The sequence below is a fragment of the Ascaphus truei genome, chromosome 2 (assembly GCF_040206685.1).
Source record: "Ascaphus truei isolate aAscTru1 chromosome 2, aAscTru1.hap1, whole genome shotgun sequence".
Taxonomy (NCBI): Eukaryota; Metazoa; Chordata; class Amphibia; order Anura; family Ascaphidae; genus Ascaphus; species Ascaphus truei.
In genome coordinates, this window is record NC_134484.1 from 461819811 (window position 1) to 461835912 (window position 16102).

Sequence of the window (16102 nt, forward strand, 5' to 3'; positions counted from 1 at the left end):
ACCCTCCCAAATCAGCACACCGATACAATCACCATCAGTACAGCCACAGCAGCAGTACCACCGCACACTGCCATGGGCCGCGTGGACCACTCCCCACCCAAATGCCACCCCCACACCACAAACATCCCGGGCAACGCCGGGGCTCTCAGCTAGTCTATCTATATATTTCTGAAAGTGTTGTATGCGTGCCTGGTTGTCCTGTGCCTCAGGCCAATGAGATTGCTCCCTTGGCCACCCGCCCCCGCACACCTGTCATTGGCCTGAGGCGGAGTGACGGGCCAAAGGTCACACACACACACACACACACACACACACACACACACACACACACACACACACACACACACACACACACACACACACACACACACACACACACACACACACACTCCTCCCCCCCAAGCTCACACACCGGCGCCGCTACAGTCAGCGGGGGAGCGGCGCGAGCGCCCGGGACACAGCGGGGGAGCGGCCACAACACGCTGCCTCCCGCCTCACATGCACGTGGGAGCGGCCAGACGGGTGAGTGATTGAGCAGGCGGACGAGTACTGCGGTTGCCACGCCCGCCTCACAGCCCCCATGCCGCCGTCCTCCCCCCTCCCAGCAGCTGCGGCTGCCACGGCCACCTCACCGTGCCTCACACCTGGTGCCTCTGGGGATAGCATGAAGGGGGGCAGGCATGCAGGGGGTTGGGGGGGGGGGGAATAAGAGATGCAGGGGTGGGGAAGAGATGCAGGGGGGGAAAGCTAACACTCACCCAGTCACTCAGTCACTCACCCGAGGTCACTCAAACCCAGTCACTCACCCACCCACTCACCCACCCACCCACTCACCCACCCACTCACCCACCCAGTCACTCAGTCACCCACCCAGTCACTCAGTCACTCACCCACCCTGTCACTCAGTCACCCACCCAGTCACTCAGTCACTCACCCACCCACCCAGTCACTCACCCACCCACCCAGTCACTCAGTCACTCACTAACCCAAGTCACTAACCCAAGGTCACCCAGTCACTCAGTCACTCAGTCACTCAGTCACTCACCCACCCACCCAGTCACTCACTCACCCACCCAGTCACTCAGTCACTCACCCAACACCCAGTCACTCAGTCACCCACCCACCCAGTCACTCAGTCACCCACCCACCCAGTCACTCAGTTGAGGGTCACTCAGTCAAGCACCCACCCACCCAGTCACTCAGTCACTCACCCACCCACCCAGTCACTCAGTCACCCACCCAGACACCCAGTCACTCACCCACCCAAGGTCACTCAGTCACTCACCCACCCAGCCACCCAGTCACTCAGTCACTCACCCACCCACCCACCAAGTCACTCAGTCACTCACCCACCCACCCGCCCAGTCACTCAGTCACTCACTCACCCACCCACCCAGTCACTCAGTCACTCAAGTCACTCAGTCTCTCACCCACCCAGTCACTCAGTCACTCACCCACCCACCCAGTCACTCAGTCACTCACCCACCCACCCAGTCACTCAGTCACTCACCCACCCACCCAGTCACTCAAAGTCACTCAGTCACTCACTCACCTACCCACCCACCACCCACCCACCACCCACCCACCCAGTCACTCAGTCACTCAAGTCACTCAGTCACTCACCCACCCAGTCACTCAGTCACTCACCTACCACCCACCCAGTTACTCAGTCACTCACCCAGTTACTCAGTCACTCACCCAACCACCCACCCACCCAGTCACTCAGTCACCCACCCACCCAGTCACTCACCCACCCACCCAGTCACTCACCCACCCACCCAGTCACTCAGTCACTCAGTCACCCACCCACCCAGTCACTCAGTCACCCACCCAGTCACTCAGTCACTCAACCCGAACCCCACCCACCCACCCAGTCACTCAGTCACTCACCCACCCACCCAGTCACTCAGTCACTCACCCAAATCCCACCCACCCACCCAGTCACTCAACCACCCACCCACCCACACAGTCACTCACCCACCCATGCCCACCCACCCAGTCACTCAGTCACTCACCCAAACCCACCCAGTCACTCAGTCACTCACTCACCCACCCAGTCACTCAGTCACTCACCCACCACCCACCCAGTCACTCAGTCACTCACCCACCCACCCAGTCACTCAGTCACTCAAGTCACCCAGTCACTCAGTCACTCACCCACCCACCCACCCACCCACCCACCCAGTCACTCAGTCACTCACCCAGCCACCCAGTCACTCAGTCACTCACCCACCCAGTCACTCAGTCAACCCACCCAGTCACTCACCCACCCACCCAGTCACTCAGTCACTCAAGTCACTCAGTCTCTCACCCACCCAGTCACTCAGTCACTCACCCACCCACCCAGTCACTCAGTCACTCACCCACCCACCCAGTCACTCAGTCACTCACCCACCCACCCAGTCACTCAAAGTCACTCAGTCACTCACTCACCTACCCACCCACCACCCACCCACCACCCACCCACCCAGTCACTCAGTCACTCAAGTCACTCAGTCACTCACCCACCCAGTCACTCAGTCACTCACCTACCACCCACCCAGTTACTCAGTCACTCACCCAGTTACTCAGTCACTCACCCAACCACCCACCCACCCAGTCACTCAGTCACCCACCCACCCAGTCACTCACCCACCCACCCAGTCACTCACCCACCCACCCAGTCACTCAGTCACCCACCCACCCAGTCACTCAGTCACCCACCCAGTCACTCAGTCACTCAACCCGAACCCCACCCACCCACCCAGTCACTCAGTCACTCACCCACCCACCCAGTCACTCAGTCACTCACCCAAATCCCACCCACCCACCCAGTCACTCAACCACCCACCCACCCACACAGTCACTGACCCACCCATGCCCACCCACCCACCCAGTCACTCAGTCACTCACCCAAACCCACCCAGTCACTCAGTCACTCACTCACCCACCCACCCACCCACCCAGTCACTCAGTCACTCACCCACCCACCCACCCACCCAGTCACTCAGTCACTCACCCACCCACCCAGTCACTCAGTCACTCAAGTCACCCAGTCACTCAGTCACTCACCCACCCACCCAGTCACTCAGTCACTCACCCACCCAGTCACTCAGTCAACCCACCCAGTCACTCACCCACCCATCCAGTCACTCAGTCACTTAACCCCCACCCACCCACCCAGTCACTCACCCACCCACCCAGTCACTCACTCACCCACCCAGTCACTCAACCCATCCACCCAGTCACTCAGTCACTCACCCACCGACCCAGTGTCACTCAGTCACTTACCCACCCACCCAGTCACTCAGTCACTCAACCCAGTCACTGAGTCACTCACCCACCCACCCAGTCACTCAGTCAACCCAGTCACTCAGCCCAGTCACTCACCCACCCACCCAGTCACTCACCCACCCACCCAGTCACTCACCCACCCAGTCACTCATCCACCCACCCAGTCACTCAAGTCACTCACTCAAAGTCACTCAGTCACTCAACCCAGTCACTCAGTCACTCACCCACCCAGTCACTCAGTCACTCAGTCACTCACCCACCCAGTCACTCAGTCACTCAGTCACTCACCCACCCAGTCACTCAGTCACTCACCCACCCACACAGTCACTCAGTCACTCACCCACCTAGACACTCAGTCACTCACCCGAGGTCACTCAACCCAGTCACTCACCCACCCACCCACCCAGTCACTCAGTCACTCACCCACCAACCCACTGACCCACCCACTCAACTCACCCACCCACTCAGTCACTCAGTCACTCAGTCACCCACCCACTCAGTCACTCAGTCACTCACCCACCCACACAGTCACTCACCCACCCACCCACCCAGACACTCAGTCACTCACCCGAGGTCACTCAACCCAGTCACTCACCCACCCACCCAGTCACTCAGTCACTCACCCACCAACCCACTGACCCACCCACTCAACTCACTCACCCACCCACTCACTGTCACGGGAGACCAGGCCCAATACACATTTATATTTAAGGGATCAGTCACAAGGCAAAACAGGCAGTAAAATAAATTGCGGTTTATTCGGATAAGACCTCGGAAACACACAGAAATACAAGAAACAGAGAATATACACACTTACGGGGGTCTGGGGAAGAGATCTACCCTTTTCTAGTTGCAAGGCGCCTGTTCAGCAAAGGCTTACCTTGATAGGACCTTGGGCTCCTGGACCGAAATCCAGCCTGCTGGCTAGGCCTCCCCATGCTTCCAGGTGTGAATAGCTCTTTCACAGAAGCACATGGAGAGAGGCCCGCCAGCGGCTGCTTGTCTTCAGATCTCCAACAGGAAAAAGAGAGAGAGAGCTGCTTTTACAGCACGCTCTTATATAGGCTGAATTCCTATCTAAATCATTGAGGAGAGTAATAGCCAATTAAAGCAGGGATTGAAATGATGCATTCACTGATAGGAGGGATAAATTCAAAACTTGCCAATAGAAACCTTGCTTATCAGTTCTGACATCCAGAGCCGTTTTATACCTGGCTCCGCTGTGTCTACTTAGAACAAACACATCTTAATCAACATCCTGCTCACCAAATGGTTTCCCCCCTCTGCCATTCCTCTCCTCTTTGAACTATGGAATCTATGCAAATTAGCCAGCATATTACCCATATGCCTGTGCTTTCTGTATAGAACCTTATAGTAAACATTAAAACACAATATCAAGTACACTTCCTTGCAGAATATAATCTGGGGAACCTTATACTTATAAGGGAAATAAATTGAGGAGATTTGGGCTGGGAAACCCTTTCTGAGCTGGGGCATTGAAATGCTAATTCACATGTAATTCACATGCTAATTCACACTGCCTTTTGTCACCAACCTGGGTTTAAATCACAGGACAAACATAATACATTGCAGTTTTAAAACACAGAGAACCAACATTTGGACACAAGAGCTGACACTCTCAGCCCATACCATATGGTTTCAGGGGCAGCCAGCCGGGTTCCCCCTTTATTAAGGAAGGCCGACACAGCCTATCGTTACACCTCCCCCCTCAATTATGAAGGCGCCAGGACAGTCACCATCATCAGGTAGCTTGCTGAGCCTGAAAAAATTGAGGTTGCCAGGAAGAAACGGAGTCCATTTGGCTGGTTAAGTCCTTCAGCATGATTGGACCCCTTGCCTCCATAGTTCAAGTTCAACAGGGCAAGGATCCGCTGCAGACATTGAAATGCTGCTCCACATTCTGGGAACCAGGCTGCCAGCACCACTGCCCTCTGGTCAATCACCTTAGTCTGGGGGTCAGTTAGAACACTGTAGTGGGTCACTAAATCCCTATAGTACCCTTGTATGTCCCTGACCTCCCTCTCTATCCGTTCCCTCTCCATCAAGACACTGTACTCAGTCTGATGGTGGGGCTGCTGACCCCCGGGGTCTACCGGGCGATCAGTACACTGGGTCCTGCTTGGCTCACCCTTAGCAGGGACCCTCGGTCTCCCTAACGCCTCTCGCTTCCACTCCCAGAGGGGAGCTGCGAGCTGGGGAGCTGCGAGCTGGGGAGCTGGTCTCCCCTTGCTCCACGGAGCCTGCCCTAAACCTCCAAGGAACCACTATCTGGCCCCTTGCTGTCTCTGAACTAGCAGGAGACCCAGGGGCTGGTACCCAGGCAAAACGCCTATTATGGTCTGCAGGCAAATCAGCATCTGCCTGCACCATCTCCTGGTACCACTCACTGAGCTCCGGTAGTTCCCTGTCTGTCACACAGTCAGAAAAAAGGTCACAGTGGGGAACATTATACACATGGGGACACTGGTCGGGCATGGTCTGACTTACCTGCCTGGTCCCTTCGAGGTCCTCCATGCATGTGGGCTCCAAATGTTGGGGAGCATAAACAAATTTGGTGGGCATCGGTGACGACTGCACCTCTGCCTGGGCAACTGCCCAACTGTGGCTCTCTGTGACTGCGGTCACAAGAGCATCCTCTTTATGTACCATCACCGGTCCCCCTGTCTCTGGGAACCGGTGCCTGGGCCAGACCCTATCAGGCTGCCCAGGAAGTACCTTGTTGCAGGGGACCCCCAGGCCGATCGCCTGCCGATTGCCTGGGACCCCTGGATGCAAAAACAAATCTTTGTGGACCGGTTGGTCCTCCTGCCTGATGGCGGTAGACTGCTGCTCATCTGGAAGCTCCATAGCTGTGTCGCTGGCAGGGGCTGCAGGGATCGCTGACTGTGTCTTTTCCTGTAGCTGCTGCACGGCTGCTGGCTGCTTGAGTTCAGGGGACAGCATCTCACCGGTCGTCTTCTCTGTAGCTGGGGAACGTTGCCCCAGACTGGGGTTACTGGATCGGGGGGCACCAGGAATTGCAGCGGGGGTCACTACCCGCTTCTCTGCCTGTGGCCATGCTGGCACACAGTTGGTCGCCATTTTGGTGGCCATGAGGCATGGCACCCGCGTGGCACCATCCTTCGCCATCATGGTGGCTTGCAGGGAGGCACGATCCCCAGCATCAGCTTGGCTGATCTCTCCCTCAGCCACATCGGTGTTCACTTGACACTCTGGGAATAGAGTGTCAGCTCTGGGGAGTGCCTGAGTCACTGGCACACCGGCGGGGGTTGGGACCCGCTTCTCTGCCTGTGGCCATGCTGGCACACAGCTGGTCGCCATTTTGGCGGCCATGAGGCAGGGCACCCGCGTGGCACCATCCTCCTCCATCATGGTGGCTTGCAGGGAGGCACGATCCCCAGCATCAGCATGGCTGATCTCTCCCTCAGCCACATTGGCACTCAACTGACACTCTGGGACTAGAGTGTCAGCTCCTGGGACTACCCGGCTCACAGGCGCACCCGTGGGGGTTAAGACCCACTTCTCGGACTGTGCCCATGCCGGCACACAGCCCTCCACCACTGGGGTGGACATGAGGCAGGGCCCCAGGGTGGGGCCCTCCTCAGCCAGCACGGTGGCTTTCATGGGGATACACTCTCCGGCGTCAGCGCGGCTGATTTCTCCCTCGGCTCCTTTTGTTCTCAGCTGACTCTCTGATACTAGAGTGTCAGCTCTTGGGAGTGCCCGATTCACCGGCCCTCCTGCGGGGGTTAAGACCCACTTCTCTGACTGTGCCCATGCCGGCACACAGTCCTCCACCACTGGGGTGGACCCAAGGCAGGGCACCAGAGTGGTACCCTCAGCCTGCACAGAGGCTTTCCTTCGGGCAGCATCACTGGACTCAGTGCAGATGCCCTCTCCAGCAACTCCCTTGGTGCTAAGCTGCTCCCTCCCCTGCTCTGAGACTAGAGGGGGTGCAACCACCGATGGCACTAGCTCCACCGGCACACCTGCGGAGTTCTGGACCTGCTGCTTGGGCTGTGTCTTGTGGGACACACAGCCCCCCACCATCTGGGTGGATGCAGCACCGGTCGCCCTTCCGGGGACCACGAGGCATGGTGCCGGGGTGGCACCATCCTCAGCCAGTACGGTGGCTTTCCTGCGGGCAGCATCACTGGACTCAGTGCAGCTGCCCTCTCCAGCAACTCCCTTGGCGCTAAGCTGCTCCCTCCCCTGCTCTGAGACTAGAGGGGGTGCAACTACCGATGGCACTAGCTCCACCGGCACACCTGCGGAGTTCTGGACCTGCTGCTCGGGCTGTGTCTTGTGGGACACACAGCCCTCCACCATCTGGGTGGACGCAGCACCGGTCGCCCTTCCGGGGACCACGAGGCATGGTGCCGGGGTGGCACCATCCTCAGCCAGTACAGTGGCTTTCAGGGAGACAAGATCCCCAGCATCAGCGTGGCTGATCACTCCCTCTGCCACCTTGGCCTTCAGCTAACTCTCCCGGAGGAGAGTGTCAGCTCTGGGGAGTGCCTGATTCACTGGCACTCCTGCGGGGGTTACGACCCGCTTCTGGGACTGTGCCCCCATGGACACACCATCTGCCGCCTGGGCGCTCAGTACCACGGCCCAGGTTGCTCCAGCCCTCTCCCCAGGTGGGAGGAGGGCAATGCGTCCCGCAATGCGCTCTACTACTGGGCAGAACTGCATCCTCTGCTTTACCATCGCGTTCGGACGCAACCGGTCATAGAGTGTTAGCAGTTTGCATACCGTGGTAAGAACGGCTTCAGGGGGAGCCACAGGAGGGTTGAGGTCCCCCTCCAAGACACTCTTGAGGGGCTCGCTCTCCGGGCTCACTGTCCCGCCGGTAGTGGCTAGGACCACTACCCCAGGAGTGCAGTCAGCCCCGCGGGCTTCATGCCACTCCAAGTCCTGGCATAGGACTGCCATGGGTCTGCCGTGGGTAGGCAACCCATACTTCTCACACCGGCCAATCACAGATGCATGATCCCAGGACACATACCTTCCTGTTGGGGACCACATCTTCTCCTTTCAGGCACTAAAAACCTAAGTGACACTGAACAGTGTGATTCCCTGCTTTGTATAGCGTGTTTTCCGAAACTACTTGGTTTGAGAGCTTGCAATCCACAAGCTCACTTTGTCCTATAATTCCCCGCAGGAAGTTATAGTGCAAAGCCCTATGATCCCACCAGCTGCCACCAGAAAATAAGCCTGTCACGGGAGACCAGGCCCAATACACATTTATTTTTAAGGGATCAGTCACAAGGCAAAACAGCAACAAACAGTGAGCCGCGCGATTGGCTATGGGGTTTCCCAAGCAGCCAATTAGATAGTAAACCGGCTCACTAGAGGAATACAGCCTCCTCCCCTACATACAGGGGGGGTGCGTCAGTGCATGACGCCGCGCGATAGGCTTATTAAAGGATCCAATCAATGGAGCCCTGTGATTTGCTGCTATAGCAACAGGACCCTATAAAAATACAGTCTAATCATCAGGAACCCGCCCCCGATGAAGCCAGTTACGGTGAAACGTACGTAGGGTACGTCTGACGTCACCGTCACGTGACGTCGGCTCATCGGTGAGGTGTGTGTGATATACTGTCTGAGTGCTTCGTAGACTGCGTTCGTGGGCAGCAAGAGCACCCAGACCTTAGGGTTGATCTACTATATATCTGCAGTGAATGTGGCTGGCCTCACACTAGACCTGTCACAATAAAGCTTACAAAAGTATATTTAATGACACCATGTGCAGTGAGTAGTGGCTGCTTCAACTCAGCCAGAAATATACTCAGTCTCACATCCAACAGCTAAGCATATTCATCTGCCTTTCCCTCCTTCCATTGCTTTGGGCTAGGGATCTGATATATACCTATACATATCCAGTATAGCGATCACCCTTACTATAGGGTCCACTAAGTATTAATTAGAGAGGTATTTATATATAATTATACCTCCATTAAACACCCTATCACACCTCTCCGTCTTTTAATATCATTGTATGTTTGTTTTTTGTATGTGGTTATTCCAAACAATTTATTTTAATCAGGTATAATAAAATTTAAGTTTTAATTAGGGTGAACCTCTCTAGTGCCACACTAAAGGGATTCTTTCTTTCCGTATATTCACAAGGCAAAACAGGCAGTAAAATAAATTGCGGTTTATTCGGATAAGACCTCGGAAACACACAGAAATACAAGAAACAGAGAATATACACACTTACGGGGGTCTGGGGAAGAGATCTACCCTTTTCTAGTTGCAAGGCGCCTGTTCAGCAAAGGCTTACCTTGATAGGACCTTGGGCTCCTGGACCGAAATCCAGCCTGCTGGCTAGGCCTCCCCATGCTTCCAGGTGTGAATAGCTCTTTCACAGAAGCACATGGAGAGAGGCCCGCCAGCGGCTGCTTGTCTTCAGATCTCCAACAGGAAAAAGAGAGAGAGAGCTGCTTTTACAGCACGCTCTTATATAGGCTGAATTCCTATCTAAATCATTGAGGAGAGTAATAGCCAATTAAAGCAGGGATTGAAATGATGCATTCACTGATAGGAGGGATAAATTCAAAACTTGCCAATAGAAACCTTGCTTATCAGTTCTGACATCCAGAGCCGTTTTATACCTAGCTCCGCTGTGTCTACTTAGAACAAAGACATCTTAATCAACATCCTGCTCACCAAATGGTTTCCCCCCTCTGCCATGCCTCTCCTCTTTGAACTATGGAATCTATGCAAACTAGCCAGCATATTACCCATATGCCTGTGCTTTCTGTATAGAACCTTATAGTAAACATTAAAACACAATATCAAGTACACTTCCTTACAGAATATAATCTGGGGAACCTTATACTTATAAGGGAAATAAATTGAGGAGATTTGGGCTGGGAAACCCTTTCTGAGCTGGGGCATTGAAATGCTAATTCACATGTAATTCACATGCTAATTCACACTGCCTTTTGTCACCAACCTGGGTTTAAATCACAGGACAAACATAATACATTGCAGTTTTAAAACACAGAGAACCAACATTTGGACACAAGAGCTGACACTCTCAGCCCATACCATATGGTTTCAGGGGCAGCCAGCCGGGTTCCCCCTTTATTAAGGAAGGCCGACACAGCCTATCGTCACACTCACCCACCCACTCAGTCACTCAGTCACCCACCCACCCAGTCACTCAGTCACCCACCCAACCACCCACCCACCCAACTCAGTCACCCACCCAGTCACTCAGTCCCTCAGTCAACCCACCCAGTCACTCACACACCTACTGAGCTCTGAAGGGGGGGGGGGAATTGGACATGTGAGAGGGGGGGGGAACGGAGGTGTGAAGGGGGGAAGGGCTGGAGCTGTGAACGGGGGGAAGGGGGGAACCCAGCTATTAACACGGGGGCCACATTCATGTGCAGGGGGTCCCCGATTGCTGTTAACGGGGGAGAAAGGGGAAGGGGGGTTGAGCGGGAGGGGGAGCGGAGAGAGGGGGGGAGCGGGAGAATTCAATGCCGGGCAACGCCGGGTATATCAGCTAGTACTGTATTTTAGCAAAAAGAGTGGTGCACGCAGGTATAAGGGTCTCCCTAAACCCTAGATAGATACAAAAATAAGAGAGCACCTGCAGCACTCACAAACAGCTGTGACACTAATAGAGGTCAAACACAGCAACTCAATGCAAAGAGAGCAAGCAAATCTCATAAACAGAGCTTATTGCACAGGGCACTGACAGGATGCAGCTACCCAAACATTTGTAGTCGCATCTTGTCAGTGCCCTGTGTAATATGCTCTGTTTATGAGATTTGTTTGCTCTCTTTGCATTACATTTCTTTGTGTTTGACCTCTGTTAGTGTCACAGCTGTTTGTTTGTGAGTGCTGCAGGTACTCTCTTATTTTGATAAAGGATCAGGGCAACGCTATGTCTTTGGGTCATTTCTATATTCTAAATGTGTTTTCTTTATTATTGCAGAGTAAGTAAAGATGTACAGAAACAAGAATAAAAACCGGGCGCTTCTTAAACTAAAGTGAAAAAATATAATGTCTATACAGTGCAAGTGACAGTGATGTGTATATTTTAAATATATATCATATAATATGATAAATGACCTCCACCAATATAAAGTGAATATAATAGTGATGTGAAATACAACAAATGAAAAGCAGCTCTACACCCTTTGAACGGACTGTCCAGGTCCAGGTAGATCTTTGGTAGGTTGGCAATTTGAGCGGAGCGCTGTTTGTCTCGTGAACATGAAAGAAAAAATATATAATAGTGCAGATGGTATAAACAAATGAAGTCTCAAAATAACTCTGCAATGGTGGTACTCACAATTGACAATGTCAATATAAGGCGTATCAGAGACACTTCTCTCTCTGATAGGAGCCCTTTAATGGATTCCCCCTCAGAGTGGTGTTTTGATAGCGTGTCAGGAAGCTTGTTTGTGGTCAGGTTTTAACTCCCAAGATTTATGTAGAAGAAAAGAGAGAACGCACAATGGTATAGTATAGTCTAAATAATGTATTAGCAGCAATGAACAAACATATGCATGATGCACTCACATTTCCAATATGCTATGCGTTCGAGGGAGAGGACAGCTGTAGTAGGAGAGTGCCGGTGTCTCCAGGAGCGGCGGAGCACTTCCGCGTGCGTCACGTGTATCCGCGTCACGTCCTGTCCGATTCCTGAAGAAGCCACAGCGAAACGCGTAGAATCGATCTGCTGTGGGAGGTGACTGAGCTGGGGAGAACATTGGAGCTAGGTGCTGGCACGGAGACGGACACACAGGGCAGCTTCTTCCGCCCCGACCCGAGACGTCACAGGACGTGACGCGGATACACGTGACGCACGCGGAAGTGCTCCGCCGCTCCTGGAGACACCGGCACTCTCCTACTACAGCTGTCCTCTCCCTCGAACGCATAGCATATTGGAAATGTGAGTGCATCATGCATATGTTTGTTCATTGCTGCTAATACATTATTTAGACTATACTATACCATTGTGCGTTCTCTCTTTTCTTCTACATAAATCTTGGGAGTTAAAACCTGACCACAAACAAGCTTCCTGACACGCTATCAAAACACCACTCTGAGGGGGAATCCATTAAAGGGCTCCTATCAGAGAGAGAAGTGTCTCTGATACGCCTTATATTGACATTGTCAATTGTGAGTACCACCATTGCAGAGTTATTTTGAGACTTCATTTGTTTATACCATCTGCACTATTATATATTTTTTCTTTCATGTTCACGAGACAAACAGCGCTCCGCTCAAATTGCCAACCTAAGTAAAGATGTACCCTATGTTACTACTGGAGAGGGGCAAATCTGTGCCTGTTGTGTTTGAGAATGTTTTTAAAGAAACGTCTGAGTGAGCAGAGCATTTAATCAATGGCTGCTAGTTGATTTGTATGTCCAAAAAATGCTTACAGTAATTTTTGATGTGTATATGTATGTGTATATATATTTTTTTGTAACTTAAAGTTTTATTGGGCTTACACAAATTATACAGATAACATTACATCTCATCTCATTTTTCAAAATCAACAAACAATACCCAATGATCACAACCCGTCAAAATCCCTGAAGGGGGTAGAGGGTAGGGGGGGCGGGGGGAGGTTCTCTTTTATCTTTTTGGTCTAAGTCTTCCATCTTTTGCCCTCTCCTTGCAGCCTCAATCACTTATTAACGTCACTAGGGTCGGGTTTTAACCCCTCTGATTCCCTCAGTCGGAGGAGAACGACTTTATATCTATCAAAGCATAACTGTGGCACCATGCATATATTTGTTTTTAATCAAATACTCTCAAACATTCACTATTGTTCATCAATATCCAGCAACATTTTGTGTAATTTTCTTGAAAGCTGGTGCCTAGGTGCTTTTTCAGTAAGATACTGTATTATACTGCATTACTGGTTGGCATTTTTTGGAGAAGTTTCATATCTCTGCAACTTTTTCACATCTCTGTTGACTATAGAACTCTAGACACAAATACTACTGTAATTCATTTCCCTTTAAAGCATTACCATGAATGAAATCCTTTATTTCTCCTTTTAGGCACCCACAGAACCTCCCAAAAAGAAGCCAGATCCAGTGACATCGGAGACAGTCGTATTCTGGGGGCTTCGGCTCTGGCAGGTTATTGGGGTTTTTTCCATCTTTGTTTTAGGAGTCAGTAAGTGGAATTATTATTCACCTACAAATACTGATCTACTGTAATCATTTGAAGAGGATCACTAGATTTTTTAACTGTGTTAACAACAGGGTTTAGAGATATATTGGGCCTTTCAGCCTAAATTTAATAAGCAATGCTCTTCTATAAGACAACATCAGTTCCGGAAGACAACTTATGGCCCATTCAACTGAAGTTGTCTTCCGGGGCTCAATGATGTCTAAGACATATTCTTGCCTATTAGTAATAATCAATCAATTGCCAACCTGGATGCCGACACATACAGTCCACTGGGGGTGAAGTATTAGCTAAAGGTTCAACAATAAAAAAATCCCAGTAAGTTGTTTGTCAGTTTAGAACATTATTAAGCACAGAGATAACAGCTCGATGCAAAGACTCTTATAAAGATATGTATGAAAATAATCAAACGTACTGTGCACACTATTCTTTACAATACTGCGGGATTTGAGTCCTAGTAGTTGTGCATTTGGGCCACACCTCCTAATCAATATCAAGATTTCTAGTGGAAGATCATTCTCTCAAAACTGTATTTTTCTTTCCCCCAAATAATAGGTCTGTTATTGTACTATGTCTCCATATCTCTCTGATCTAACCAACATATACTACTCATCCCTACCTGCGTTACCAGCCTCTCATATTGATACCATTTTTATGACTTTAGTTTTCCCAGTCCAGTGTTGTACTGAAGTGCAACAACATGCACTAGAAGAGAGGCCAGCAGAATTAGAGTTAGGCTGCGGTCCCAGTCATGTCTGTGACACGCGCGCCCGGCGGGGGGGGCGGCGCGTGCACAGCGCTAACCGCGATCTGCGGTCTGAGGGGAGAGAGGGAGCTTGCGACAGGAGGGGGCGTGGTCGGGGATTTGCGGGGGCGTGCCCATTACGTCACGCTTCTGGTTCGCCCTCATTGGGTGAACCGCCGGTGGGGGCGTGGCCACGCCTCCATCGCAAGTTTTAAACTCAATTTCATTGAGTTTAAAAAACCTTGCAGTACGACGCAGCTGCACCTTCAGCGTGAAGGTGACTACTGGGCCCAGCCCCATTGAGGGGCGGTGCATACACGCACAGCGCACGCCGCACTGTGCGCTGTGGCAGTGACTGGGACCGCAGACCTACAGTACAGAAAGTGCCAGCTATTTTGCAACTAGAAAGAACTAATAGCGAACGGATAACTATCACTACAATAGTAAAGACAAATATAGTGATATGTAGATATAACAATGTGTGTGCTTATTTACCTCTCCTATTCAGAAATGGTGTCTTATGCATTAGTAACATTTAGCAACTATGGTTCTTAGTCTTTTTTTTGTCAAGTTGGGCTTAAGGCTCAGCTTAGAAATATTGTGGAAAAATGAGGAACCAATGTATTGAAAAGGAATAGAGGGAAAGAAGGGTTGGGCCAGGTCCCTGTTGGCTACTGCTGTGGCGGACGCTGCAAGGACAAGAGCCGCCCCACAATGGGGGGGCCGTCGCGCTGCGCTGACAGAAACTCCTGCTCTCAAGAAAATTGAGTTCAGGAGTCTCGACGGAGCGCTAGGCCATGCCCCCGGCGGTTCAGCCAATGAGGGCGAGCTTGCCAGGTGATGTCACGGCCGCGCCCCCGTCATGCCCCCCTGTAGCTCACTGCAGACCGGGGGACTCGGCTACATGCGCCGCCAGCCTCGCAGACGCGCGTGCAGCGCAGACACTGGGGCCGTAGCCTTAGACAGGAATGGGAGGAGGTGGAATATACTCTACACCTATAAACAGAGGATTGGGCTTTATTAATTTTATTTAATGTATTCTTTCAGGATTTCTTAAAAAAAAAAAAAAAAACTATAAATGAAATATTATTCATTTCAAAAGAAATGTTGTTTGCCAAACTCTCCTTGATACAAGAAATAGGGCAGCTTTATTAAAGAAGATGGTTACATTGAAAGCAGCAGGGATTAATTTTATTTCGTTCTGTAAATGTAGTGCTGTCTTCTGTAGCAGTTTTGCCCTGCGTTTGATAAGCAGACCCCAGAGTAAACTCCAATATATACTGTATGCCGTATACGGAAATGTCATTCATCCTGCGGACAATGTGGGGAGATTTAGTGTAGATAACCTGCGTAGGAAGCTGCACCATATGCTTTGCGTTTACAAGCAAATGTAATGGTTTAAAGGGATAGTTTACAATTAATGATGTACACATGCTCACTGAAAATAAGATACCACAGTAGGATAAAAACTCTGCCCGTTAATGTGCCAGTGAGAAAAATACAAGGGGATTTAAACATGTAGCAATTTATTAAGGGGAAATCTAACAGATTGTATTCCATGTGCAAACACGTAGGAGGAAACCAATGAAATCAACTTACCACCAGAGCATTTGTGGACCAACAAAGAATTAGCAGTATTAGAGCTTCCAAACCTTTGAGTTTTTACTGATGTGTATCAATGTGTGTTGTGTCAAGATATTTCCATGTAGTTGGGAGAGAAAAAAGTTAGCCCGTGGATAATTGTGGTACTAATAAAATGTCACACATCACATCTGTTTTAAATCTGAATACTCTGTGTTCCTCTATAATTTATTGTACACACTGTGAGTGCTGGTGATGGATACGTGTATAGCCCTGGTCCCCTTACCAGCGCGGGTCCCCGGCTATGGT

General features: G+C 51.3%; 1 protein-coding gene across 1 annotated transcript in view; it reads left to right on the forward strand.

The window, feature by feature from the left end:
* TMIE (transmembrane inner ear) overlaps positions 1-16102 on the forward strand; it is an 84678-nt gene that overhangs the window by 32308 nt on the left and 36268 nt on the right. The window contains exon 2 of the mRNA XM_075589154.1: positions 13335-13452. Within this exon, the coding sequence (XP_075445269.1) occupies positions 13335-13452 (118 nt within the window). The remainder of the gene's footprint in view (positions 1-13334; positions 13453-16102) is intronic.